Consider the following 25064-nt stretch of genomic DNA (forward strand, 5'->3'; position numbering starts at 1 on the left):
GTATGAACAGGAATGCAAGAAGCTTTCGAAAACACAGCAAATGACTCAATAGTCGATGTTTCAACTCTCAGCTACTTTAAATCGGAAACCAATGGCGTTAAGCGTGAAAAAACAACAGAGTGCCGTACGTTGTGTTGTTCTAGGCACCGCAACACACATCTTGCATCACGTAACGAAAACCGTCCGAGCAACGCCTCCGTACGGCTTAGAAGTGCAGGTAGTAACCGGCGCAGCTCGCGCGCACACGCTAACGCAATGCTATTATTCGCACGGGATACATTTAGCAACGCCACGTACTTACACACACTTCCCAGTTCAGTGGGTTTGAGCTCTACGCATAAAACCGTGCATCGGTCGAGAACAGCGCCCGCGTACGCCTCATGGCAGCAGTTTAATAGCGATATAGCCTCCAATGCGTAAATGACATCTCTCACTGTGTATGAATTCACTGTCACCGTTGCCCGGCGTGAGATGCAACGAACAACATCTACACTACTTCGCTCACGTAGTCGCACCATGGATGAAAGCACAGTGAGTGATTGGCGTGAGTCGAGGGTGGCACCAAGCAGACGGAACAACATATTGTCAAGTGACGGGATGGGCATACGACAGCGCTTTACAAGAAGGGAGATGAGACGTAAAACACAAACAAGTTCTTCCAAGGAGGCCCTTAGCGTGTACTGCTTTCCTGTTACCCATCCGCAGAGTTGACGTAATGTTTGTGTGTCCCCCAACTCTAGGTCTACCGCTACAGTAAGCAGAACCATGCATTCCTCAGGGCCTGTTACAAAAGAGGCACTACGCTGAAGCAAAGCGCAGAGCCAATCGTTCACACCAGGAGAGAAAAAAGGTGAAACACCCGACCATTCGTCATCTTGCTTGAAACCTGCCGTCCCTTGTTGTACTTTCCTTCCAAGATACCGCGCAGATTTAGCCAAAGATGTTAACATAAGAAAACAGTCCCCTCGTCCACACTCACCCAACCAATTGGTGTACTCCCCCTCAATTTTCCGAACCACGCCGCGGATACGTTTACGCTTGATAGATTCCGGATTGTCCCCCTCAACAACCTTGCAAAGAAGCCTCGCGTGATCAACAGCACCGTGCGGTACCTCAACGTTGCCAGATGCTGAACAAACCCTCAGCCCCATCCGCGACACCGTAAACCGATGAAAGACCGTAAAGTGGGTTGCAATTGGAATGCGCCGCATCTTTCATTGCTAAACTATAACCAAACACATCACAAAGAAAAAGAAAAAAAAAAGAAACGACAACAATAACAATAACAAGAGGTAATATATATATATATAATAGGGGTAGGAATCGGAGACTTAGAAATTTAAAAATAGTGCAGAATAAATTCAAGAGCGGAGACAAGAATCAAAAAGTACAGAGTTGCCATTCACGTAGCTTACAAGGACGCACCTCAGGGAAATATTAACGACGCGTAAAGAACTCGAGAGGCGTTTGTGCCGGGGAGAAGCGCTTCACCAAACAAAATATCTGCATGGTGGTTTCCCAAACCAGTCGGTAGAGAAGGCATAGACCAACATAAAGGTTTGCCGACGAATTTGAACGGGGCAAATAATATTTTTTTAAAAAAAAAGGGAAACTAGGCACTCGAAACAACCATACCGTCTACAAAATTTAGCCTCAACGTACCTCCATGCACACACACACACAAAAGAAAAAGAAAAAAAAGGGATAAATAGTGTGGCGAGAGCAGTTCCTTGCAAGGAGCACAACCATCCCCATACAGCCCATCAACGTTACTTCACCGGCATATTACAAAATAAGGCAGTTCTTCACGCACAGGTACGCTTCCTACCGACATGCAGCCCAGCACTCTCCGGAACCCCTAAGCTCTCAAGAACATCATAAGGCATTGCATAAACTGGATTGATATCCCTAAGCGGATAGTCCTCGTATCCCAAGAGGCTGAGGCCACAAAGTCCGTAAAATGTATGATACACGTCCGCTTGGTTACCGGGTTTATCAGCAATACCGCCATCTTCCGAGTCCTGGCAAGCAAGTACAAAGCGGAAAAGTGCATGACGGTCGATCCACTCAGTATAACCTAACATCGATAGGGATGACACAACCCACCAACTGTAGCACACGTCAGCCTTTTTCTCCGGGCGACCGTTTAACCCACCCGACGGCAACTGACGCATTGCCAACCAACCCGCAAGTTGCTCCTTATCTATGCGATCCAGAGCTCCAGCAATACGAAGAGATCCAACGCAGCAAAATATTTGACCGGCGTGGCTTTCAGCACCTGGTGCGAGACCGAACCCACCATCCCAATTCTGGCACCGCAACATCCATTCCACCGCAGCCTTCACGTTTATGAGTTCCAGTTTCCCCAAGAGCTGCAAGCAATTCATTGCCACGTAGACAAATCGTGTATCAACTTCTCCCCACTCGTCTCCCTGAAAGGAGCCATCAGGTAGCTGCATAGAAGCAACCCAGCGAGCACACTTCTCTGCATCAATGGCGTCTGTAGCATGCAACAAGCACAGGAGTTGCACCGCACTTAAGGTGTACAACATGTGGGAATCCTGCCCAATGTTCCCACCGAACCCACCGTCACTGTTCCAGCATTTGACAACAAAATCAACCAACTCCTCCCGCTTCAAAATGTCGTCATGGCCCAACAACTTCATGGCACCTAAACACCAAAAGACACCGTTCATTTTTAGATGTTGCGATGTCCAGTACTTCATTTTATCTTTGTGGTCATCTAATTTGGTTAGGAAGCGGAGGTGTAAGTCCGCCAAAAGTGTGTTTGGCGCTCCAAACATACGAACTGACAAAAATCTCAAAAAGAAAGAAAAAGAAAAATTGAGGGCAGCGATGGTTGCAAGTAAGTTGTGCAGGGGAAGGCAGAGTCAACCAGTGAGAAGATTTCGCATGGTTTCAAGTACTGTAGCTCAAAGGAATCGCCGTGAGTGACTTGTTCAAGTAGACGAGCGAGGCCGAAAACGGAAAGAACGTCAACATGGCAGCAGAACCCAGAGGAAAATGCGCATTTTCCTCCTTTCTCTTTCCTCCTACGTGCCACCTCGGACCACCTCATTTACACCTACGTAAACGGGCTAACGGCACGCTTAGCGACTGACCTTACAGCATGAGCCATGTTGTAGTGTAACCTCTCATCATGTAGCGACGTGGCTGCGGAGTCACTAAGAAACTCAACAAGTGCCTTCTTCACTTCGGGATCCCGCAGGAGTCCCTTTACAAGATCCTTCGCAATCAAGCGCACCTGCTCCTGTATCCATGGGTCAAGCAGCGTCATAAGTACGAATTTTTTAGTGACCTCCTGCGTGTAGTGATCCTCAAATAAAGACCGGAGGAACGAAGAAACGGCAATCATGCTATCGTCCTCCTGCAGAACCCGCACCACTAACCCAACAACAAGTTCCACCGACTTTTGATCCTTCAAGACACTCTCTACAACCTCTTTTGACAAATTCGTCGCCCGCTCGCGCAAACGCGCATCCCCCAAAGCCTCTGAAGCCACCGCGGCTGTATGGTGAACGGTATCATCTTTCATGGAAACATAAAGAAAGAAACCAACGGCGCCAATACCCGTCACTGCGCCAATACTCGCGACAAGGCCCTGCTGCCATGATGAGAAAAGACATCTCCAGAAACCCTCCGGTGCCGCATTAACCGCAACCGTTTGGTGAACACCTGATGAGGCACCGGCGCCACCACCAGCCGAATTCGCTTCCGCACCCGCAAACCGAAAACATTCGCGTCTCGGGGGAAACCACCGGTACGCGGCAGACGCACCCGTGAAGATGCTCCAAACATAAGTTTGCCGCCTCATCATGTCTGCGACGTCACACACGCACACGCACAAATTAAAAAAAAAATGACAACACAACAACAACAACAACAACAATAATAATAATAACAGCAAAAAAGAGCAATTAGGGTAATTAATGTCACTGTAAGTTTTTTTTTAAAAAAAAAGAAAGAAACAAAGAAAAGAGAGAAAAGAGGTTTAGAATTAGGATTAGGATTAAGCTTAGGCTTAGGCTTAGAAAGTATGAGAAAACGACAACATCAAGGGGTTAGCGAGCCGCCATCTCTACAAGATTAGGGAGAAAAAGAAAGATGACACCTTCCCTTATCAATACTTACTGATTTCAAGATAGGGAAAGAGAAGAAAAGGTGCATGAATATATATAAATATAAATATATATATATATACGCAAATATATTAAGCATAATACACAGGGTACAAAAAAACCTGCTAACCACCATACGAAGTGTGCGAAATAAGCATACGACCACGTGGAGACGAGAAAGGGAGAAAGGAGGATCACCATTCAGGGAAACAAAAAAAAACAAAAAAATTAGAATAATAGAAATAATGAAGTATTGGCTTCCCTATAAAGCAAGTTTATTCGTTTTGCTTTGTTTGTTTGTTTATTTTCGGTCAGTTGTCGTTCAAAAATAGTGATAGCAGTATTAATATCAGCAAAAAAAAATGACTAAAACAAGTTCGGATAGTAAAGGTTCACGTTGGTCTTTTTTGTCTATGTGAGTTGTAAAACACAAACCGTGCGAATTTAGTAACTAATTCCTTCTCCTCCTTTACTAGACATAAACACAATTGGGTACATAAACCCGTTTTCACTAAACTCATTATTTTTTAATTCCTCCTTTAGGTCACATACTGTTATTCATTTATTTACACATTCATCAAAACTCTGTCTTTCTCTCTTTTTTTTCTTTTTCCTTACTCACCAATATCACTACCGTTTCTCTCATCAACATCTTTAGATGCGATCTCTCCAACTGATTCCTTATCGGTCCTTTTCCCTTCCCCCTCTCTCCTTTTTTTTTTTCTTCCTATTCAATTTTTCTTTCTTTACTTTTTTTCTAAAAAAAAAAAAGTAAAGAACACGTCCATTTTGGTTTACATTTCGATTTTTAAAGTGATTAAAAAAAAAACACACAAAAAAAAAGGAGGAAGGGAAATGTGACTATTCTACCTCTGCGTGCAAACATGAGCCAAATATCAAAATATATTTATTGAGTATAGGCACGACAAAAGCGAAAAAGATGGCTTCAGGGGTTTCCACTAGTTAATTATTTTTTTCTTAAAAATAAAAAAAAGGAAGGCATCAACAATATAATGAAGGAACCATTGAAATTAACAAAATGAGGGATGATAATTCAGTGATTCTTCTGTTTAAAAAAAAAACACATGAGCCCGTTTGTATTTGTTTAAGTGTGAAGATAAACAATCCACATGTATGCATTCTTTAGCGTATGTAAGTGCGGAACGTTTAAACGAGATCATGACATATGGGAACCAAATACAGAACATTTAAAAAAAACAATTAAATGAGGAAAAAAAAAAGAAAAAAGAAAAAAAAATACAACACAAATACAAATACAATGAGCCCGGGGAGTGTCAGCTCCCAAAAGTATGAAGTCAGGCTGATTTGCCACTATGCCTTTGGAAGCACGTACACATTTTTGGAAATAACACAAAGTGAAAAAAAAAGTGTGTGAGAAAACGAAAAGGTGGAAAAAAAATTTAGTTATAATAATGACGAGGTACCAAAACAGAGAGTTGGTTTGAATTATGTTTCTGTAATTATTTATTCATCAGTTAATATTATTAATATTAATAAAGTAAGGCGCAGAGTTAGCCCCTTCTTTCCCTCAAAAAAGGGGAAAAGCATATATATATATATATCATGCACTCACGAAGAAATTCAAAACAAAAAAACGCAAATAGTTGGACGCAAACACACATACAGAAAAAGTGACAGTTCCTCTTCTCCTCATTCTTCGGCGTTATCATCGTTAACGTTATTATTCTCTTCAGTACCCTCCATTTATGAATGTGAAAATGAACATGTCATATAAATGTAAATGCAGGTGTTATTCCTTTTTTGTTTTTTTTGTTTTTTTTCTTTTTCGTTTTCTTTTTTTATTTTTCTTACTTTTCTTTTCCCTTTACTTTTTGTTGTTGTTGCTGAACCATCAAACAGCATATATGAGTGGAGTCTCAGTGAATTACTACGACACAGTGATCTCAATAACTTCAGTAAAGTCTGTGGAAGTAAACAAACTCAAAAAGAGGGGTAAAAACAAAAGAAAAAAATTTTTTTTGACTCTCAAACTGATTAAATGAATATTATTATTATTATTTTTGTAAGGAAAGGCAATGAATTTTTTCCTTTTTTTTCTTTTCAAATGCAAATCCAAGCCAGTCAACCACTTTAATCAGTAACTCTTAATTAATATTTATCGCCAAGTAGTGGAGAAAAGAAAATGAAAGAAAATATAACTAAAAAAAAGTAGTAGTAGTAGTAATAGGAGGAGGACATGTACACATGTGTAGGTGGATCCATCACACAAGCCATTCGCAACTTCTTGGAGGTACAAAAAAACAAAAAGAAAAAGAAAAAAAAGATCTGGCATTTAATAGTTGGGTTTCATCATCGTCTCTTCTTATGCCTCATCCATCATTCATTTCCCCCTTGGCTTCCCCCACGTATGTAAGTATATGTATGTGTAAGTATCCATTTTTACGAACATAGATATAATATGCCCTCTTGCTCTCTTGTTGTTTTTACTGATTTTTCTTTTCTTTTCTCCCCTCTTTCCTTGTGTTCACTTTTTGGGTCATATTTCTTCGATTTCTGATCTTTATCTTTTCTTAAGCAAAACAAAAAAAGAGATAAAGGCGTCATAGGCAACTTCACCAGGGAGATTTCAATTTAAAATAATAATAATAATAATAATAATAATAATAATAATAATAATAGACCCCGCTTTTGCTTGTCACCTCCCTGTAATCGCCAAACCCTCCATCCCGCCACGCTCGACACGCGGCAGCTCACCCACTTCCCTCAAACGAAACCAAATGATATCCGCTTCAAAAATGCTTCCGAAGCAAAGGTATTTCCATTCCATCAAACATCAAACAACCCCACGACTATAAACAAGTCGCATGAGCAACTGAAAAGAAAAAGTTATTACGGAGCATTGTCATTACCGCCGTGTCATCGTGGAAAAGAGGCTTCGCCACATTACTGATGTTACGAAGGGCTGCACAGTCATCATCCAAAGGGAGGAAACCCCCCGCTTCCTCCACAAGAAAACAATCGTTCCACACATTCCTTTGCTACACTTCTCATGTTCAAAATGCTGTTAGAGGAGAGGGAGGGGGAAGACGTCCCGCCCCGTCCCGTTGGGACTTCAGTTGTGTTTATGTAATGCGTTATTGCATATGGCATGTCATTTGCGCGTAATAATTCTGCTTCCTCCTCCGTTCCCGCTTCTCTCGTGGATTCAATCCGTGTTAGGAATAACCACGTCTCTGCACGTCTAATATATTCAGGGGGGACGGGAGCCATGAGGATAACACGTGGAGCCGCCCTCTGTGACGCTCGAATGGCTTCAAAAAGACTCTGCGCAGACCTCAACAAACTCAAACGTCCCGTGGGGGTTTCTGAACCCTTAACATCGACAACTGCATCGCAGTCGAGGACCGCATGAGACAATTCATCAGAATGAAAGAGCAATAGATGTCCCGGATATTCTTCGCATTCTTTTCTTAGGCGGAGCAGTAGCGCTTCGTCGCTGTAGCTGCTCTGAAGCACTCGAACGTCGCACCCTTTTGCCAGAATCGATGTGATGAGCTGCATCGACATGTCTTTTACATTTCCAAGAAGAAGAACCCGACGTGGGGGACTGGGTAAGAGCCGCCTCCCATTTTCCCTCTCATGATCTCTGTTAGTGGTGGATACATTATTGAGGTTAAGAGCGCTGGGAAGCACTTCCGAAAAGAGTGGTCGCTGTAGCGGGGTGACCGGGACGCGGTTAAAATCAAACAACTCAGTTCCCTCACCGAGTGCGCGAGGGTACTCGTAGAATATAGTCATTGTTCGCAATCGTTACAGCAGTAAAGAAAACAATGAACCACAAAGTCCGTTCAGCTTTCCAGAGACAAAGCGTCCCGTTAATGGGGAAAAAATGGAGCAAAAAAATTTAACTGCAGCAATATTACACCGAATTCCTCTTCAGATACCCAGCGAAACCAAAGTAAAAGAGGTATAGATTTTGTGACGTACGTCTTTGATAGATAAAAAGCGAAAAAAAAAGGAGTAAAGAGAAAGTGGCCGCCTATGAGTTTTGTTCCAGTACCCCTATGTTATATCTAATACGATTTCTCTCCTGATTTTATCTTCTGCTGATCTTCTTGTCGCCTTTCTTCTTTTTTTTTTTTTGCGTCGGTCCTTCTTTACACCTTAATTCCACGAACAGATAGCTGAGTTCAACGTGGTTCCTTGGGATGAAAAGAAAAAGCTCCCCTTTTTGTTGTTTTTTTTGGGGGGGGTTTCTAATGCTATCTCAACTTTTGTCCTTGTTGTTTTGAGATATGAAGTGCTCCAGTAATTATCGTCTGCTCACGCTCCAAGCACTGTAATCCAACTCAATATGTACACTTCAATGCATTCAAGTAACGAAACAGATGTAAAGAACGAAACAAAAATAATGGTTTGAAGAAAAAGAAATAGAAAGAGAAGGGGGAAAAAAAAGAGAAATTAATTGGAGAATAAGCAGAGTTTCGTGGTGTCGCAACAACGATACCGCGCAGGCCAGAGAGTGTGTGCACAACGAAAAGCCCTTTACAAACATCGGCACATGACTGAGTGTCGGACAAAACAGACTCATTCCCCTCCTTATTTTCATATATATTCTGTTCCTTTAACTTTAGCTACCCCTCCACTCCTTTATCGGAACCTCTGCTATAACCTCACGATACATCACCCTAAGTACGTTCACAAACCGTTTGAAGTTTCCGAAGTAAGGCGTGTGTATCGTGGAGCAAACTTTCGAATAAGGCAAAAGGACGAGGAAATAATGAATGAGTGAATGATGAAAAACGGAAAGGGTAACGCCCTCGGATTCTACTGCCGCTGTGACCTCCACTTTCTACCTATAGCTAAAGTGTCAGCATCCGCTCCCCGTCTCTATGCGCGATGATTCCATGCGATTCGTATCCCTTCCACCCACAACTCCTCCTCCTCCTTCTCCCTCTCACTTCCCGACATCATCATCAACAACAACAAAACGAGATCTCATGGTGTCATCACCCGCTACTACCTAATCAAATAGCTCCGCATCGCATCACTGTTTGTCATAAACCTACGCTACAAATTGTCCCCAAGCTCAGACACACCACACATTGGAGTGAGCTCACTCATAACCTTAAATGCTTTTTGGGAACACCAACTCATAGAATTGATAGATGAACGCACACTCCACACCCCATAAGAAGAGGTTCCAGCTACTCATGCCTTTAATAATTTCTGGAGAATTCTTATACGGATCATCAGGATCGAAGTCTTTGAACTCCTCAGGCCATTCTGCCTGGTTGACGACCACCTTTGCCCGTTCCTCGTCACTCAACTGAGGGCGGCGTTTAGGGTCGCGGAAAACGAGCATGTTATAACCGCGTGAGGTACACAAAGCGGTAGCTCCTCCCATCGGGGCCATCATCACTCTTGGGACCAGTCGCCGCAGCATCTCAACGGTTGGATTATCGCGCTCCCTCTGGTGCAAAGAAGAACAGAGGCAAAATAAAAGATTGACAAAGGCACGAAAACGACGAGTCAAAGGAAAACATGCAAAAGAAGGACAGGGCGATAGCAAGGGAAAGTGAAAAATAATAACAATAAAAATAATAATAATAATTAACGCAGCGGGACACAAACACATAGCACCAAAATGAACAACAAAGAGGGGAAACAACAGTAACCACTTTTAGAAGAGTAAGATTGTGTGGTACGGCCCAAGTGGCTCTTTGTATCCGAGGCACATCCTCCCACCTCCGTAGCTGCTTTTCCTCTCCATCAGTTCAGCGGGGATCGAAGGTGGCTACCTGTGGTATGCATAGGTTGTACCAACTATTCGCCTCAAAGAAGTTTCTGGCCTCCTTCCACCCCACGTAACCCTTGCTCACAACAGTTTTCGTTGATGTTTCATTGCTAGCATAGTGAGGATCCGCAATCAGATATCGCGCCTCCGTCGTAGCAAGGTTCATATCAACGCCAAGAATGGTGTGCGCGTAGCTGCTGCCGCCGATCATGACGGGGCATGATCTTTTCCCCCTAAAGTGCTCCGCAAGAAGCGCCTGTATTTCCGGGTTCGTTTCCAGTTCAGCACCGCTTTCCATGCGCCTTATGGTGCAGTCTAAACCCGGAATGTAGTGCTGCAACACAATCATTATCTCGAAGGAGCCAATCCAATCTTTCGACCCCACAAACCCTTTACGATTCATCTTATCGGTGTCTTTCACGGAAAGGATTTCTTGAATAGTGTGAATACTTGGGATGGCACCTTGCATAAGTCCCTCGTATTGGAACCACGACAAAATCGTCTGAAGGCTCCGGTACGCGCAACCCCAACCAGAGTCCTTGAAGCCATCAATAAGATAATGATAATAATCGTAAGACCCGCTGGTTATGTAAACCTCTCCACCAGATACGGGAATGTATTCCTTGAGAGACTTATGAATGTTGCGCACCAGATGTTTCTCCCACGCCTGGCCAGTCCGAGGCATGTCACACCCTGCAGACACCTGGAGCCCCTTCACGGCGTCCCAGTTTTTCAGTCGCTTCTCCACTCGGAATAGGGAGAGTATAGGTAACAAAAGCGCATCGTGCTCCAAGACACGCCGGTTGGCCATGCCGTAGTGAATGTTTACCGGATGCACCAGCTGTGGCGGCCAAAATACCGCCGTCGGCGCCGTCACATTTTGGAAGAGATGAGCACGGAGAAGATCACCAATGTAACGTGCCACATCAGTGGCCGATTCGCCAAACACAACACGTTCATTCACATCCTCATCCTCCTTCTTCAAACGCAGACGCCCGACATCTCCATTTGCTGGTCCGTTTGTGACACTTGGCTCACTCGCTAGTAAAATGTCGCATGGTCCGCTAAGTTGAAACCCCGACAGCCACGAAACCGCGTCATGCACACCCTCCTCATCTCCCTTGAACATGTGACTGGTTAGCCCCTCGTTACTTACCCCTCCTCGGCTAAAAAGTAGCCAATATCTTTCCTCCTTCAAAATACCGAGTGCCATGCGAAGCTTTGCCACGACGGGCCACTCGACCGCCGCAACATTCAGCACACCGCTTTCGCGTGCTTCCTGTAATTCTTCGGTTCGACTTACATGTAGGGTTTCGCATGTGGGGAGATAAAATGGAAGAAAGGTGCCTTGAAGGGAGTTGTCGCGTACAACCGCAATAGTTTTGCCATTTTTCCGTACAACAAGAATAGGCAGCACCCCTTCATCCAATGTGGCGAATTCATTAGCCACCGTCGCCATAGGTTGAGCGCTGCGTAGCCTAACGAAAGATTTGCATCAAACAGAGTGGCGTCAAAGCGTATGCATAGAATACACACTCAAACACAGCGGAAAAAAAAAACGATGTGCCAGGCAAAGAAAAGAGCAGTTTTGCACGCTCGAATGCTCGGTAGGGATGTTGCAATGCCAGCAAACGCACGTTTGGATCAAGCATGGTGGACGCACACTCGTACAGAAGGAGTTAAGGTAAACCAATAACAACTGAAATTAAAAAATGGGGAGTAAAAGAGAGAACACCTGTGGGTGGTAGAAGCTGATATGCGATGATTATGCTCAAGAATACTTCAAAAAATAACTTCGAGCGTTATGCCTTTCCTTGGAATGTGTCCGGGATTGGGGGGTGGCACCACAGTTAGGGGCACCACAAGCTCCGGTTGTTCCTCCTCCACCGGCAACTGACTTCTGAACCCGGAGGAAAACTCCTTAAGCCTAGAGGCAGAGCACCATAAGAATCGAAGTCGCAGTTGCCAACAGGTCGTAACGGCATCAGTTTGCATCGAAGCGTAATAATTTATATTGCTAAACGGTATACTAATGGGTACCGATGAACGCCCTATGAGATTCCATTCAAACTCTTCTACCACTGATGTTTGCGTGACAACCAACCGCGACTCCTCACCCGGAAGCTCGTGACATGTTACGCCGCGCTGTAGATGCTCGGGGAATGTGCACTCCAGCATTTCGAGAACACCTTGCACCATTACCACACGGGATGTGCAACCGTCACGGGGAAGAAACGCAGCCCGCAGCGAAGACCCAATCATCACAGTTGTGGACGAAACGACCACCGTCAGGACCACATCACCCGCGAAACTTAGCGGAAATTCAAGAGGTGTCCGCTGCTTGGCTAAATGACTCGCTATAAAGTTTGGCCTCCTGCAGGACAGTCCACTCCCAACAACATCATTCAACTCGTGCTCGTCCACTCCGAAAGGTTGAGGTGGATCGGGAACACATATCCGCACACGGAAGTTGAAGTTATCCATGGGAAAACACAGAGGCAGAAGTAGTGGAGAGAGGACCGACTGAGGTGAAAACACACTAATTGGAATGCGTACATTGGACGAGGATGTTGGCTCCCCCTCGCCATGATACGAAACTTTAAGGAGTAGAGTGTGACAGAAGCGCAAACATCGCCCCTTGTATGACGGTGGTAAACTATCAGGTACAGCGAACGTCACGGAGACCGCCTTCGTTTCTCCCAATCGAAGCGGAATGTCCTGAGCGAGAGCGAAGTCGTCTGAGCAGCACAACTTGTAGACGCGGCAGTCACTCGATGTGGACTCATCCACCAACTCCGGGCAGTGTTGGGCCACATTTCCCTTGTCCCATGCCAGAGCATACTGAAGGAGGCGGGAATCCACCACACAAGTGCAAACAACACGTCCCGTTATTGAAGCTGTGATGGAAATTGATGAGTTGTCAATGACAGGTGCGCCAAAGCTATTACCGACGTCTCTGAAGCGGCTTTTCAATGCACTGTTTGGCTCATTAGCGAGGCACTGGAACTCTACTTCCGCCTTTATATTATCACCAGGTGCATACCATTTGCGATGCAGCGTTGCCCTGAGCAACAACATCCGTTCCGATTCCGTGTTGTTGTTTTCCCACACTTTTGCTTGCCTCACCCTCCACTTACCCCACTCCTCTAGATCTCTCTTAAGGAGTTGAAACTTTACTTTCTTACAAACTTCAGCTTCCCTCTCTCTCTCTCTTCACGGCACGGCCGGACAAGCGCCGGGGCGCGCGACAGAAGCGCTAATATTATAACAGCGACAACCTGCAGCCGAATACACAAGCCGCGGCAACAAACGAGCGACATAACAAGAAGAAGAAAAAGAAAAAGAAAGATAACAAAATAACAGAAACGATGCCTAGAAAAAGGACACCAAGAGCAATTTGTCCGAACTCTTGCTCAGCCCTATGTGAGCACACAAATATATAAATATGCGTATATGCTTAAGAACGTATAGTTTATTCCGCTGCAGTAAACATTAGGTACTTAAACTCGTCAAATGCCATGAGACACAAAACATTGCATTATTGGTTCAATATCTTCACTCATTGCAGTTGTTGTTTTTTTTTTGCTTCGCACTGCGTTCCCCTTTTCCTTTCTTTTTATCTAAGAAAAAAAAAAAAGTTCTTCGCATTGCCTCTCAATACCACCCGCGCCTTGTTGTCATTCATCCCCCTGCCAGTCCACACGCACGCGTCCAAACAAACAGAATAAAAAGGTCGCTCCCATGTAATCACGCCGTGTTGAGATCCTCAATTGCCAGAATCATTTTGTCGTAATTTGGCCTCAACTCAGCTGTTGGTTTCAGCAATACCACAGAAGTGGCCCGCTTGCACTGCGTTGCCGTTCCCAAGTCCTGTCGTGATGGCACCCACACATACGGCACATCCGACTCCTCTGCAAGAAGCGGAAGATGCGAAATCACGTCATAAGGGGAAGCATCTGCACCGAGAACAAGAATTCCCTTCTGTCCTTTGCGTAATGCCTTCGTCACGTCTTTGATACCCTTTATAACATCTTTTTTGTTATTCACAACAGTTTTCTTAATGAGCACGTATAACTTTTTCGTCATCTTCGCCTTCTCAGATGTGATGGGCCACGAGATGGGGCACCGATATAACTCTCTGTCGTAGTCGTATGCCACCACCTCCTGTTGCTCATTCTCCGCCATAATGTTTCCCTAAACTAAACCGTCACAGCGCTAAATGTTAGTTTTTTTTTTTGACAGTGAAGTCACCCCTTCCTGTAAAAATAACCCTTTTTTTTTTAATGGCTCCTCTTTCCCTTCTTACTCTATTAATTTGTATTTTTACCCCAGTCTTAAACGGAAGTTGCCAAACACAGGTGCTTTCGTGAAAGTTGAGAAAAAATATGAAAACAAGAATGATTTTAAAAATAAGGGGAGAACATAAAGAAACAGAGAGAGTTAGAGGCAGAATCAAAGAAAAGGAAGCAAATATGCTCCCTGAACGATCATCTTCTTTTTTTTTTTTGCATGCACACTACCGAATGAAGAGGTTTTACGAAACCAGAAGCAGTGTCGCGGAAGGGAACCGAACCTCAGGCAAATCGGGAGCACGGTTTGAAAAAGAATTAAATCCCGTTTGTTCATTATTTTTTTTTTGAAAACGATGGAGAAAACACTCTTGGTAAAACAAGAAAAGACGTGGTTTGCAAACACGGCTGCTCCACACAATTTCCTCCACTCCCTTCATCCTCCTTCATTGCTTTCCATTCTGCTGCTTGGTAACCTCGATCCGCTCACTCGTAAGTCAAATCTCCTCTTCTTTCCCCCTTCATTTTCTTCTGCATATAGTGCAACACATATTATGAAGCAAAAATAAAAAAAGACATGCGAAGGACTAACCTTTTCCTTCCAAATCACACACGGACACATACAAACACCCATGGGAAGAAATTCGTGAAATAACAGGGAAAGGGAGGAAGAAGCAAATAAAAACAAAGGTGTAAAATGGAAACGAGATGTGGCTAAACCTCTTGAGACACCTGCAGCATTTGGGAACGGGATGCCCCAGCAACTGTGTAGAGAACCTTCACGCGAAGCATAACAAGGCGAGGATTTTTATCACTTCTTGAGTTGTCCACAGTCAAAGACTGCACAATCCGTCCGAATGGCGGAACAGCCGTCATGGGAAGGGGAGCGACCTCGAGAGACGATGTCTTGGGGACTGCCACCTGAATGGAAAGGTTTTCCATTGGGGAGGCAAGGCGGGAAAGGATACTGAGGCTGATGGCTATGGTACCCTGAACCACAGCACCCATGCTCACGGAGAAGTCTTCGCACTCAAAAACTGATTTCTCTGCCGTTGGAAAAGCAGTGGCTGCGGGAAAACCAGTGGCTGCGGGAAAAGCAGGCGCGCTTCCCATCATCAACCCGTCTAGCGCGCTCAAACCACTCACCGCTTGAGGGGCTGGCGCGGGTTTGCTGCCGAAGAGGTCATCGATATCGGAAGTGTTCACCACCGCACCTTTAGGAGCCCCACCAGCTGGTGCGGTACCCCCACCGAACAGATCGTCCAAACTGACGGTATCCTTTTTCTGCAAAAACTCAGGAGGGAGATTCACCACTTGCAGTGGCTGTGCCTGAATCCTTCCCTCGTCCTTAACGGTCACAGTAATGGGTGGCATCCGCTCAAAGCTAAATGCCGCTTCCTGTGGGAACGACTCCAAGATGGTGGTGTACTCACACGCACGCTGCTGCAGCTCGCAATCGAAGCTTGTGGTGTGGTTTGCGAAAACGGCAACCGCCGTATTTTTGGTCGATGGGTATCTGGATGCTACCTTCACCAATGCTGTCAAGCCGTATGATTTGATTAGTTTATATTCGGTGTTGTTGATTATGTCTGCAATGCGTGTTGCTATTTTCTCCTCGCTAACTCCCTTTTTCGAGACGAGTAAGTCCGCGTACTCTCCTATGCACCACACGGCCGCCACCAGAAATGCCTTACGCAGGTGATGAATAGCATCAAACGGTGATCCTTCTCCCTCCCAAAGCGCATTTGTGGCCGTTGTTTGAAGTTCCACCGTCTCATTTGTGAGTAGTCCAATAAGGCGTGTAGCGAATCCAACCGAAACGTGCTGCCGTCCAAGACGAAGTAGCCGCAGTGACAACTCCACACGCCACTCAGCATTCGGTGCCTTCGTCTCGATGAGCTGGCATAAATGACGAACCACTTCCTCCCGCATCTCATCCGAGCAAACAGTTAGGTAAGTAAGCAAGTCGGGCACTAGGAGGCGCACGTTCGTCTCGTCAATCAGGGCGACCGTCAATTCCAAAGCGCGACGACGGATGGATACGTCCGCATCCTTGAGGCAGTCCAGGATAATATCCTGATGTCCTCGGACGGCCTCTGCATCGCGAGCAGCATAGTCCAAGAGAGACTGCAGGGCCACGAAGCGAAGATTATTGTCGTTAGAAGCAAGGAAGCGTCCAATTGTGCTAACGCCCAGCGATCGCAAGGCTTCATCACTCTCAACGGCATAAATGGTCTTCACACATTCGTACTGAACGGCAGAACCGGCTTTGGTGGAGCCATCAGTGTTGGTAAGCACCTGCGCAAGAACGTCGTTGATTGTCTCAGACACGACAGGGCTACCCTTGCCCACGATCTTCATGAACTGTAGTAGTTTGACTTGCAGAAAAGGATCAGCCACACCGCCAATATCCTGCGCTGTCACGCGTGATGACAAAACCAACTGTTTCAATAAACGGACAGCACCATTCGTTGCCAAACGATACTTCTTCAAGTGCTCCTCAACATCAGATTGCAACAGGCACGCATTGACAAGAGTAAGTTTGCACAATAGCACCGCCTGATTGTTTTCGTGGAAGACGTTGGTGCATTCCTGCAAAAACACCTCAGCATAATCGGGAACTTTCTTTATAATGCGAACGGCCGCGAGGCACGCCTTCTTCGCTATATACGAGTCAGGGCAGGCGAACAAGCGCAAAATGTCGTCAAACATATCGCGTGACATTGGCTCACTTGCGATGTTTGCCACCACATTCAGTGCCATGGATTGAAGGAGCGGCTGGCCACTTCCGAGGTCTTTCTTTATATGATTCTCCGACAACGTTAGTACTTCATCGTTTTCACCTAACACCATCTGAATAGTGAGGTAACCCACCCGCTTTCCTGCGTAGTCGGATTGCGCAATAAGGCTCACCACCTCAACCTGGCCAAATTCCGTCGGGTATCCGAGCATGGAGATATACAAAAGTTTCAACATGTTGCGCGTGCGAACGTGAGGTTTACTACCTCGAAACGACTCACGGATAATGGCGCTTTCCTTGCTGATAAGGGCACGCTCCTCAGAAGATGTTTTGCATTGCCGTACGGCGGATATCAACTCACGAAGCTTTTGGCTGTTCATTGATGATCCGTTTTTTTTTTCTTTTTTCTTCTTCTTCCTTTCTTCGCCTTTATTGTTAGGGGATGACCGTCACTCCGTATCTTCAGGTTTTTACTTTTCTTTCTGTTTTTCTTGACTGCCTTGTCCCTATTGATGTTGCTGTCGTTTCCTTCCCTTCTTGGTTTAACCCCTTCTCTTCTATTTCGTTCCTATAGGCACAACTTATAAAAACGGAAAAGGGTTTTGTTTATTTTTCATGTTGCAAACACCGAAAGAATAGGAAGAGATGAAAATAAAGGTAAAATCAATATATACTATTCAATGCATGACTGCAATGTTGGCTGCCGCGCGAACAGGCGTTAAGCTTTACGTCAACCAAAAGGGTTTCAGGAACAACAACAATGATATCAGCACCAGAAAAGCCAGGCAATGTTTGTTGTTATCCTTCACGTACCTCTGCTCCTCACATCGAAGTAAACGAACTTTAAAAAAAAGAAAAAGTGAAAGGAAACAAAAACGTATGCGAAATTTATGGCACAAAAATAAAGTTAGAATTATCTCAAAAAATGCCTTGTAGTGGGCAGAGAACACAGTAATTATCAGAAGAGAATGACAATACGGGCGCGAAAAAAAAAAGGAAGCATTGAATGCCGCACAGAAAATATAACTCCCTTACGTGACCGGGCACACTCCCGCGCTACCAATTGTCACCCTGCTTGACAAACACATTAGTCAATAAATATGAGCGCCTCGCTTCGGATTATTTCCATAAAACAGGTTTTTTCGCTCTCACCACCATGATTCCGCACACATACACATATATATATTCTCAATTCTCCTTTCCTTTTCACTAAACTTCCTGATTAGCACCTCCTGTCCCATTACTTCTGTTCCCCTTCCCCCTCCCTCCGCCTTCTTTTTTTCCTTTCCGCATTTCACAAAACTTTCCTCCACATCGGTATTAACCAACTACACGTTTTCTCTTTTTCCTTCAACATCATATATGTCACACACGAACTCTACACGCCACAATACATCGCGTAAATCACACCTTACATGCAGTCAGACGAAGCGCATGCAAAGTGCACGGGATGAGGGCACCCAACACACTTTACGACAAACTGAAGTTCCTTCTGCCCTCGGTGATTGCTACCAAAAGACGTTCCTTCATTATTTTTCGTGTTGAGTACGGGGGAAGCTTAAAATAGAGAAAACAAGTGTTGCACGATGGCAGCGTCTGCTCGCCACGACCCTCCAACTCCTTCCGGACAACAGTTATTTTCCTCCCAAGCCCATCCAAGCCATTCAGGGGAAGCTGAGGGCATCCTGTTAGAAACTCAATAAAAAGTTGTTGCTGTTCACGAGTAAACTCATCACCGACAAGAGAAATGAACGTTTCGACCTCCTGAGAACCAGTGGAGTAGCCATGTGCCTCCATGACAGCAGCACGCAGCGCCTCTTCACTAAAAAGTTTCTCCTCGGAGTCCTCCGCAGAGAAGCCACAAATAATTGCACTCATTTCATCATCTGTGAAAAACCAAAAGGCGTCAAGATCCACAACACTTGCAAGACCACGCGCAAACCAGTGGAGATTCGAAACAGCATTAGTCAGGCGCCTCTCTACACACTTTTCCACATAAAACTTAGCCGTTGAAACGGTCAGCGCCTCACCAGTTTCCTCGTCCTCAAGGCCCATTTGTTCAAGTTCGGCATCCGTCGCTTGGAGAACGCACTTGTAGGAATTCGCCAGGGCCGGTTCGACCTCCTCCAAGAGATGCCACAACACCTCCACTGAAGGAGTTTGTGAGCGGATAAGCGGCCACACGACCGGCAAAAGACTAATATCCATCGTATAGCCATCAGCGAAGGCCCGACCACAGCTAGCACCGAGAACAAAGAACCTCTTGGGATGAACCTGCTGCATGCTGGGAAAGGCGATGCACACACCATCATCCCGGTGGTGCCATAGTTCCGACATGCTGCGATACCGACGTGACAGCTCGGCATACAACTCCTGTGTTGGACCTTCTCCTGTGCCCTCCTCGCCCTCAAAATTAAACTCCACTTTGTTACGCAACGTGGGATATTCCAGAAAAACTTTGTACAACGTGTTCGTAATGCTTTCAGTATTCCTCTTCACCGTTACCTTAAACGCAAGACCATTACTAGCTATGCTTCCAGTAACAGTTCCCCGTACATTCACACCGACATCTTGCAAGTGGTAGAGGCCAAACCTGCAGCATCCAACGGCAAGAAAGTGAGCCATGTTACGCTTGAACGCAAGCGAAATATATGGAGCCACCTCCTGAAGTATAAGAACCACTCGTGATGGAATACCAGAAACCCCGCTTAGGAAAATGTCTTCACCGCGCGACTCGAGGGCATTTACGATGGAAAGTTCAACAGCGGTGTCAACCCACCGCTGAGGTCGCGTGGCGAGGAAAGTGTGCAAGAACACACGTAATGATGAGTGTTCAGCAATATTGTGAGCCGCTGAGCATGCGACAAACGGAGGACAAGGGATGCAGCAACGACACTCACCGCCTACTGGGGCTATGTGTACATCATTTCCTTCAAGCAACGATACAGGTCGGCTAGCGGGTACAACACCACTCGAAGTAAAAAGCATCACTTCACCGGCATTCCCGCTGCAACCACTTTTTCTTTTTTGAGAAGAAGTGCTACTGGTGGAAGGCGATCTTTTCAACTTTAACGCCTTCCAGGATTGTATGACATCCCCAACGACTGCCGAGGAATTTGTCTCCATGCGAGAAAGCTTCTCGTCTACACAGTTACTACATAAGTCATAATTACAGTCTCTGCATGCAAGGGATCCAAATGCATTCGCGAAAGCACAAGAATCACATCTCCAGTTAACACTAAAGTGTACACGAAGAGCATGTCCATTGGGACACCGCGGAGCGCCCTTCCCCTTAATTCGATCACCTGCACTGCAGATGTTTACTGTATAAGAAGTGCTGCGCACTCTCTCCGCAAGGTCCTCACCCACGGGTTTGCACGATGCCGTATGATGAAGCACACGCAACACATATGTTTGTGCGACAGTTCTCATCCGTGAAGCCAGTACATCATCTTTTTTCATTTCTTCACACAAAGCCATCATCTGCTCCTCACCATACGGCGACTTCTCCAACCCTTGGACAAACGCCAACAATTCTGAGGAGGAGGTTGTACGCAAGAACGCCAGCACATTACCAGGGGACCGTTGAACCTCCCGCAGACAGTCGGCGCCACGCTTTACCTCTGAAGTTGAGCTTTCAATCCTGTTCTTTTTACCTCCATCTCGGGCCAAACACTCGGCGGCCGGCGTGTCAGCAACCCCGGCTTCCTGCAGTACACTTGCCCATCTTTTATCTCGTTTCAGCAGTGTAGCGCATATTTCGCCAACTGTAGGCTCCTTCTGATCAGCTGGTAGACTGCAGAAAGCGGTAATGACGTCCATCGTGTTCGTGGGGTCGCCACTGCATATGATATAAAACCGTATGGAACGCGCCAAAGAGGCCACCTGCGTGTGTCCGAATGACAAGGGACGTAACGCATCTTGCACAGCAGCGCAAACCTTTTTCTTAAGCATCATACCTCGTGTCGGAATAGCTAGTCCCCCATCAAATGATATGGCACACGGTATGGGTTGGAAATGCACCCTTGAGGCTGTGTCGCCGTGTGCAAAGTTGTCCGTCATGGTTTGCAAATCAATCACGTGACGACCCGGGGCAACAATCCTTGACCGCTCAGCGGAGAAGTACATTGTCGTCAACCGTCGTCTGACTTTTTTAATGTACAAATGGTACTCATCGTCTCTACCACGCCATGCCCATATATATTCACTCTGAAAGTTAAAATTTGCACCACACAACTTCGCCAACAGCACCAGGGCACTCCACAACAGCGATGGCACGACCCATCGTAAGTTCGGCAAGGTCGGTGTGCTGTCGATCCACGGTTGCTCAGCATTAACCGCCACAGAGTCACTGCCGCTATTAAACGGATTGGAAAAACTCGCGCTGCGCACTTCACTCCGCAGCAAGAGTTGCGCTAACCACAACATTGCCGATTCGCACGCTTCTCTGGGAAGTAAGTGAGTTTCAATCACACTAGCCAGGCACGCCAGTGTGAGTTGGACACGCGAACTCGCCGTCCCGCTACCTGCGATCCGCTCACCAATCTGAAGTAAAGTTACCATCATATTCCTAAGAGAAGTTATATGAGTGGATGATGATGATGCACCCCCTTCTTCCGACCCGCGGCGATGTTTTCCTCCTTGTCGGTCTGGGGACAAAACACGCGGGGCGCACCACGCCCGATACGTTAAAATGCCCTCCACAACTGTGCGGAGGAGTTCGTCCCATTCGTGGTCAATGTCCAAGTGAAATAAAGCCATCAGGTGGTGATGCACCAACTGTTCCAGTGCCCTGCAATCCGTAGCACTCTTCAGTTCCTTCTGTCGCATCAATCCGATGGAATGATGGAGAACTTTACACGAAGTACGCTTGGAGCCATCCACAGCAGCAAGACAAAACTGGATCTGTTCCTCTGTGGATGGCACTACAACAGCAAGTTCACAACACTTGCTAGAAAGGGATAAACACTGCAGTACCTCCTCCTTCAACTCGCCCTCCGATGACTTCTCAAAGTGCAGTGACTCTCTTTTTTGCATGTCCACCATGGAAACCACAGTGGAAAAACATTTCCTGAAAGTATCCAATCCATTTCTCGTATCCAGAGAAAATAAAGAGCCTGAAAGCCTATCAAGTATAATAACAATCGCACGAGCAGCCATTACCATCACATCACCACTGCTGCTGCCTTTTGTCAATGCCATATCAATGGCCCTGATGAGTGGCTGCAATGGAACATCTGTCGAGTCTCCTGCAATAATAAGAAGCGTGCAAAGATCTGAAAGCAGGTCATATGGGGCCCGCGATGGCGTGACATCAAGGGATAGAAACATATGGAACGAGATATACTCGTCAATGATTAATTCCCCACCCTCAACCTTGCTTTTCGACTTCTTTAGCTTCTTCTTATTTTAAAAAAAAATAAAAAAACTTCCCCTCCCTTATGTTCGAGATCTTACTTAAGAGGAGACACAACACCTCACACTATTGCCTGGAGTCACTTAAATTATTTTTATTTTTGAAAAAAAAAAGGAGAAAAAAAAGGTCAGTGCAGTCGATGTGTTCACTCGTCCAAAAATTAAAAGAAGAATCAGTGATAAGAGAGGGGGGAAAAGAAGGGAAAATACATCTGGAAGGGAAAATGGAGCAGCAGACGATGTAAAACTTCCTCAGCACTACACGCCACAGCATCCCCAACAAGAAGAATCCAACATTAGAAACAATAGGGAGGAGGAAAACACACACACACACACACACAATCCACTCTGCAGCAAACCATTCATTGATAACACAACGTTATCACTTCCACACGCATAAAATACACACCAAACAGTAATAATAGTAATAATAATAATAATAATAATCATCATCATCATACAAACCAAACAAAACCATATCAAATCAAAAAAAGTTTTTTTGTTTCAGCAACCTCCAATCACCCTCAATCCAAATCCGCAGTCGCTTGCATAAACCCCCGTCAGTTATGCGTAAATATTTTCCAACCGAGCCAACTGAAATATGCGGCAACAACAATTACCGGTGGCACAAGAGGAGGAATGAGCGCACGATACCACATCGGGTCCATCACTGAGCGCTCACTTCGTTCAATAGGGCGATTAAGACATTCCCACATGCATAAAACAAACCATAAGACGCCCGCCCATGCGGTTATCAATGAGGGCCAACCAAGTAAAAAGCACTTTAGTGGTTGATTCCTGTAGTCCAGGGCATACATACAATTTGTAAGATCCGTAACTAACAGCACTAATACGAGAAACGGGAGAAATAAAATAAAATAAAATAAAAAGGAGGGGATGAAGATGACAAGGGAAACAAGTCACTCCAAGTACTCGACCACTACCTGATCCGCTTTTTTTTCTTCTTTTGTCGTTTCTTATTTACGTTCTATCTGCAGTATCTATTTTATGGTGTTTTCCTTTTTTAAGAAAATAATATGTTACCTATGTGAGAGAAATAAATAAACTGAAAAAAAGTTACTCCAGCTTCAACGTCGCCGCAACTCGTTCTGGTGAACGAGACACTGCTTGCCGCAACTACCAGAAGCAACACATAACATATATATGGAGGAGGAAAATGTTTTTTTTTTCAAAAAAAAGGACCAATTTCCCGCACGCAACAAAAAAAAAAACAAAGAGAAAAGAAGGAGGAAAATTCGGGGACAAGCAAAAAACAGGTTCTGCAAACAGTCAAACATTCGGGAAATAGAGAAGAACAAAAAAAGGAAACCGCATGAAAGATGTGAGGGTAGTAATGATTTTCTTTTTTTTTTTTTGCAAAGCAAAAAAAAAGAGACGCACCCCACCAAAACAAAAGAAAAAAGAAAATGAAATCCACCGCGCAGTAGCAAGGGCCCTCGTCCAGTTTTTATAGCCATCAATCACAACGCCACACCAAAGAAAAACTCGACATTTATGCGAAATTCGCCACCCCATTTACTTGCAAACACCTGTGCACGCATGCAAAAATGTTTAGATATATAAACAAAAGTTTATCCGAACCTCAACGTATTTGTGTAAATAGATATGAGCACGAAGGTATTTGTGTCTATGAACTGGTTTGTTCCGTCTAGCGTAAAGCACACATGTAGAAAATTAAGCAAAAATCGGTTACCGCCCAATATCTCGAACCCACAATCCCCCACCTGATAACGAAAGGCTAAAAAGAAAAAAAAAACACACACACACACGCAGAAATATCACCAACCCACGCAACACTAGGAACGAAACCAAAAAGAAAAAAGAAAATAGGGGTGTAATAAACGTGAGGCGAACAGACGTACGTAACCGTAATTCTTTTTGTTTGTTTTTCTTGCTATTGCTATTGTTTGTCTTCTCTCTTCCCTTTTTAATGTTTCTATTCGTGAAAAAAAAAAATAGAATATATTTCCTTCTCACCTTTCTATTGTTTTAAAATAACTGGGCTCGCCTTGATGGCTTACTCACTTTACTAAACAATGGGGTGTAAGCCCCTGGACCCGGCGTCACGCCATCTATTATATCATTCCAGCGATATGGCGTGTTGTCGCGGCGCCCAGAGCGCTGTGAAGGCGCAACGTTTTTGTTCCTAATCATCAATTCCATTTCTGTACCGAGAAAATAAATTCCGTTGCACTCTGGAGGTGGAATGAAGCGCCGCTCACGAGTGAAGGTTCTGGCACGCGGGTTATCTTCCATCAGGAAACTTCCCATCACCAGTGAGCTGTCACGGCTCCAACTGCGGCGCATGCTCTCTTTCATTTCCAAATATGGAGTTCTCTGTGCAGTCTGCTGTCGTTCCTTTTCATTGGGAATTCGAATACTGTGATCAGAAATGGGAGGCCGCGGTGGTCGCAAGGGGAGTGTTCGTTGCGATGGTTGCGAGTGCCGACGCCTATTTTGCGTAGGACCCCGCAATGAACGTGGGCGAGAAGAACTTTGATCGGAAGCGCCGAGGATTCTCCTCCGCTGCTCTTCCAGCTCTTCACGGCGCTGCTTTAAATCATTCAACTTCTTTTGTATATCCGAAAGCTGCTTGGCGGTGTCTGCTCCAACAAAGGAATCACCATCTGAATTAGGAGATATGTTCGCCATCAGATTAGTCACGTAACCTTCTTTTTCCC

General features: G+C 45.3%; 12 protein-coding genes across 12 annotated transcripts, besides 18 other annotated features; all 12 read right to left on the minus strand.

Moving 5' to 3' along the window:
* Window positions 1-25064: part of a sequence feature (sequence corresponds to BAC RPCI93-5E12) that runs on past both edges of the window.
* Window positions 72-1151, minus strand: Tb927.4.680 (hypothetical protein, conserved; the record flags this gene model as incomplete). The annotated part of the gene is made up of 1 exon (XM_839125.1): window positions 72-1151. The coding sequence occupies one exon, from the start codon at window positions 1149-1151 to the stop codon at window positions 72-74; it is 1080 nt and encodes a 359-aa protein (XP_844218.1).
* Window positions 1583-1606: a sequence feature (AT_rich).
* Window positions 1806-2804, minus strand: Tb927.4.690 (geranylgeranyl transferase type II beta subunit, putative; the record flags this gene model as incomplete). Its single annotated transcript, XM_839126.1, has 1 exon — window positions 1806-2804. One exon carries the CDS (start codon window positions 2802-2804, stop codon window positions 1806-1808), a length of 999 nt encoding a protein of 332 aa, XP_844219.1.
* Window positions 3086-3838, minus strand: Tb927.4.700 (hypothetical protein, conserved; the record flags this gene model as incomplete). Its single annotated transcript, XM_839127.1, has 1 exon — window positions 3086-3838. One exon carries the CDS (start codon window positions 3836-3838, stop codon window positions 3086-3088), a length of 753 nt encoding a protein of 250 aa, XP_844220.1.
* Window positions 3884-3928: a microsatellite.
* Window positions 4191-4232: a microsatellite.
* Window positions 4831-4898: a sequence feature (CT-rich).
* Window positions 5103-5133: a sequence feature (AT_rich).
* Window positions 5371-5397: a microsatellite.
* Window positions 5636-5658: a sequence feature (AT_rich).
* Window positions 5914-5982: a sequence feature (T-rich).
* Window positions 6155-6183: a sequence feature (AT_rich).
* Window positions 6757-6799: a microsatellite.
* Window positions 7095-7919, minus strand: Tb927.4.710 (hypothetical protein, conserved; the record flags this gene model as incomplete). The annotated part of the gene is made up of 1 exon (XM_839128.1): window positions 7095-7919. One exon carries the CDS (start codon window positions 7917-7919, stop codon window positions 7095-7097), a length of 825 nt encoding a protein of 274 aa, XP_844221.1.
* On the minus strand, window positions 9250-9567 carry Tb927.4.720 (hypothetical protein, conserved; the record flags this gene model as incomplete). Its single annotated transcript, XM_839129.1, has 1 exon — window positions 9250-9567. One exon carries the CDS (start codon window positions 9565-9567, stop codon window positions 9250-9252), a length of 318 nt encoding a protein of 105 aa, XP_844222.1.
* Window positions 9706-9735: a microsatellite.
* On the minus strand, window positions 9899-11377 carry Tb927.4.730 (hypothetical protein, conserved; the record flags this gene model as incomplete). Its single annotated transcript, XM_839130.1, has 1 exon — window positions 9899-11377. One exon carries the CDS (start codon window positions 11375-11377, stop codon window positions 9899-9901), a length of 1479 nt encoding a protein of 492 aa, XP_844223.1.
* Window positions 11701-12996, minus strand: Tb927.4.740 (hypothetical protein, conserved; the record flags this gene model as incomplete). The annotated part of the gene is made up of 1 exon (XM_839131.1): window positions 11701-12996. The coding sequence occupies one exon, from the start codon at window positions 12994-12996 to the stop codon at window positions 11701-11703; it is 1296 nt and encodes a 431-aa protein (XP_844224.1).
* Tb927.4.750 (50S ribosomal protein L7Ae, putative) lies at window positions 13666-14103 on the minus strand (the record flags this gene model as incomplete). The annotated part of the gene is made up of 1 exon (XM_839132.1): window positions 13666-14103. The coding sequence occupies one exon, from the start codon at window positions 14101-14103 to the stop codon at window positions 13666-13668; it is 438 nt and encodes a 145-aa protein (XP_844225.1).
* Tb927.4.760 (gamma-adaptin 1, putative) lies at window positions 14922-17327 on the minus strand (the record flags this gene model as incomplete). Its single annotated transcript, XM_839133.1, has 1 exon — window positions 14922-17327. The coding sequence occupies one exon, from the start codon at window positions 17325-17327 to the stop codon at window positions 14922-14924; it is 2406 nt and encodes an 801-aa protein (XP_844226.1).
* Window positions 17339-17381: a sequence feature (T-rich).
* Tb927.4.770 (ubiquitin-protein ligase, putative) lies at window positions 18418-22278 on the minus strand (the record flags this gene model as incomplete). Its single annotated transcript, XM_839134.1, has 1 exon — window positions 18418-22278. One exon carries the CDS (start codon window positions 22276-22278, stop codon window positions 18418-18420), a length of 3861 nt encoding a protein of 1286 aa, XP_844227.1.
* Window positions 22352-22375: a sequence feature (AT_rich).
* Window positions 22447-22476: a sequence feature (AT_rich).
* Window positions 22683-22703: a microsatellite.
* Window positions 22774-22809: a microsatellite.
* On the minus strand, window positions 22923-23180 carry Tb927.4.780 (hypothetical protein, conserved; the record flags this gene model as incomplete). Its single annotated transcript, XM_839135.1, has 1 exon — window positions 22923-23180. The coding sequence occupies one exon, from the start codon at window positions 23178-23180 to the stop codon at window positions 22923-22925; it is 258 nt and encodes an 85-aa protein (XP_844228.1).
* Window positions 23229-23251: a microsatellite.
* Window positions 24373-25035, minus strand: Tb927.4.790 (hypothetical protein, conserved; the record flags this gene model as incomplete). The annotated part of the gene is made up of 1 exon (XM_839136.1): window positions 24373-25035. The coding sequence occupies one exon, from the start codon at window positions 25033-25035 to the stop codon at window positions 24373-24375; it is 663 nt and encodes a 220-aa protein (XP_844229.1).

This window comes from Trypanosoma brucei, chromosome 4 (genome assembly GCF_000002445.2).
Source record: "Trypanosoma brucei brucei TREU927 chromosome 4, complete sequence".
NCBI classification, from domain to species: domain Eukaryota; phylum Euglenozoa; class Kinetoplastea; order Trypanosomatida; family Trypanosomatidae; genus Trypanosoma; species Trypanosoma brucei.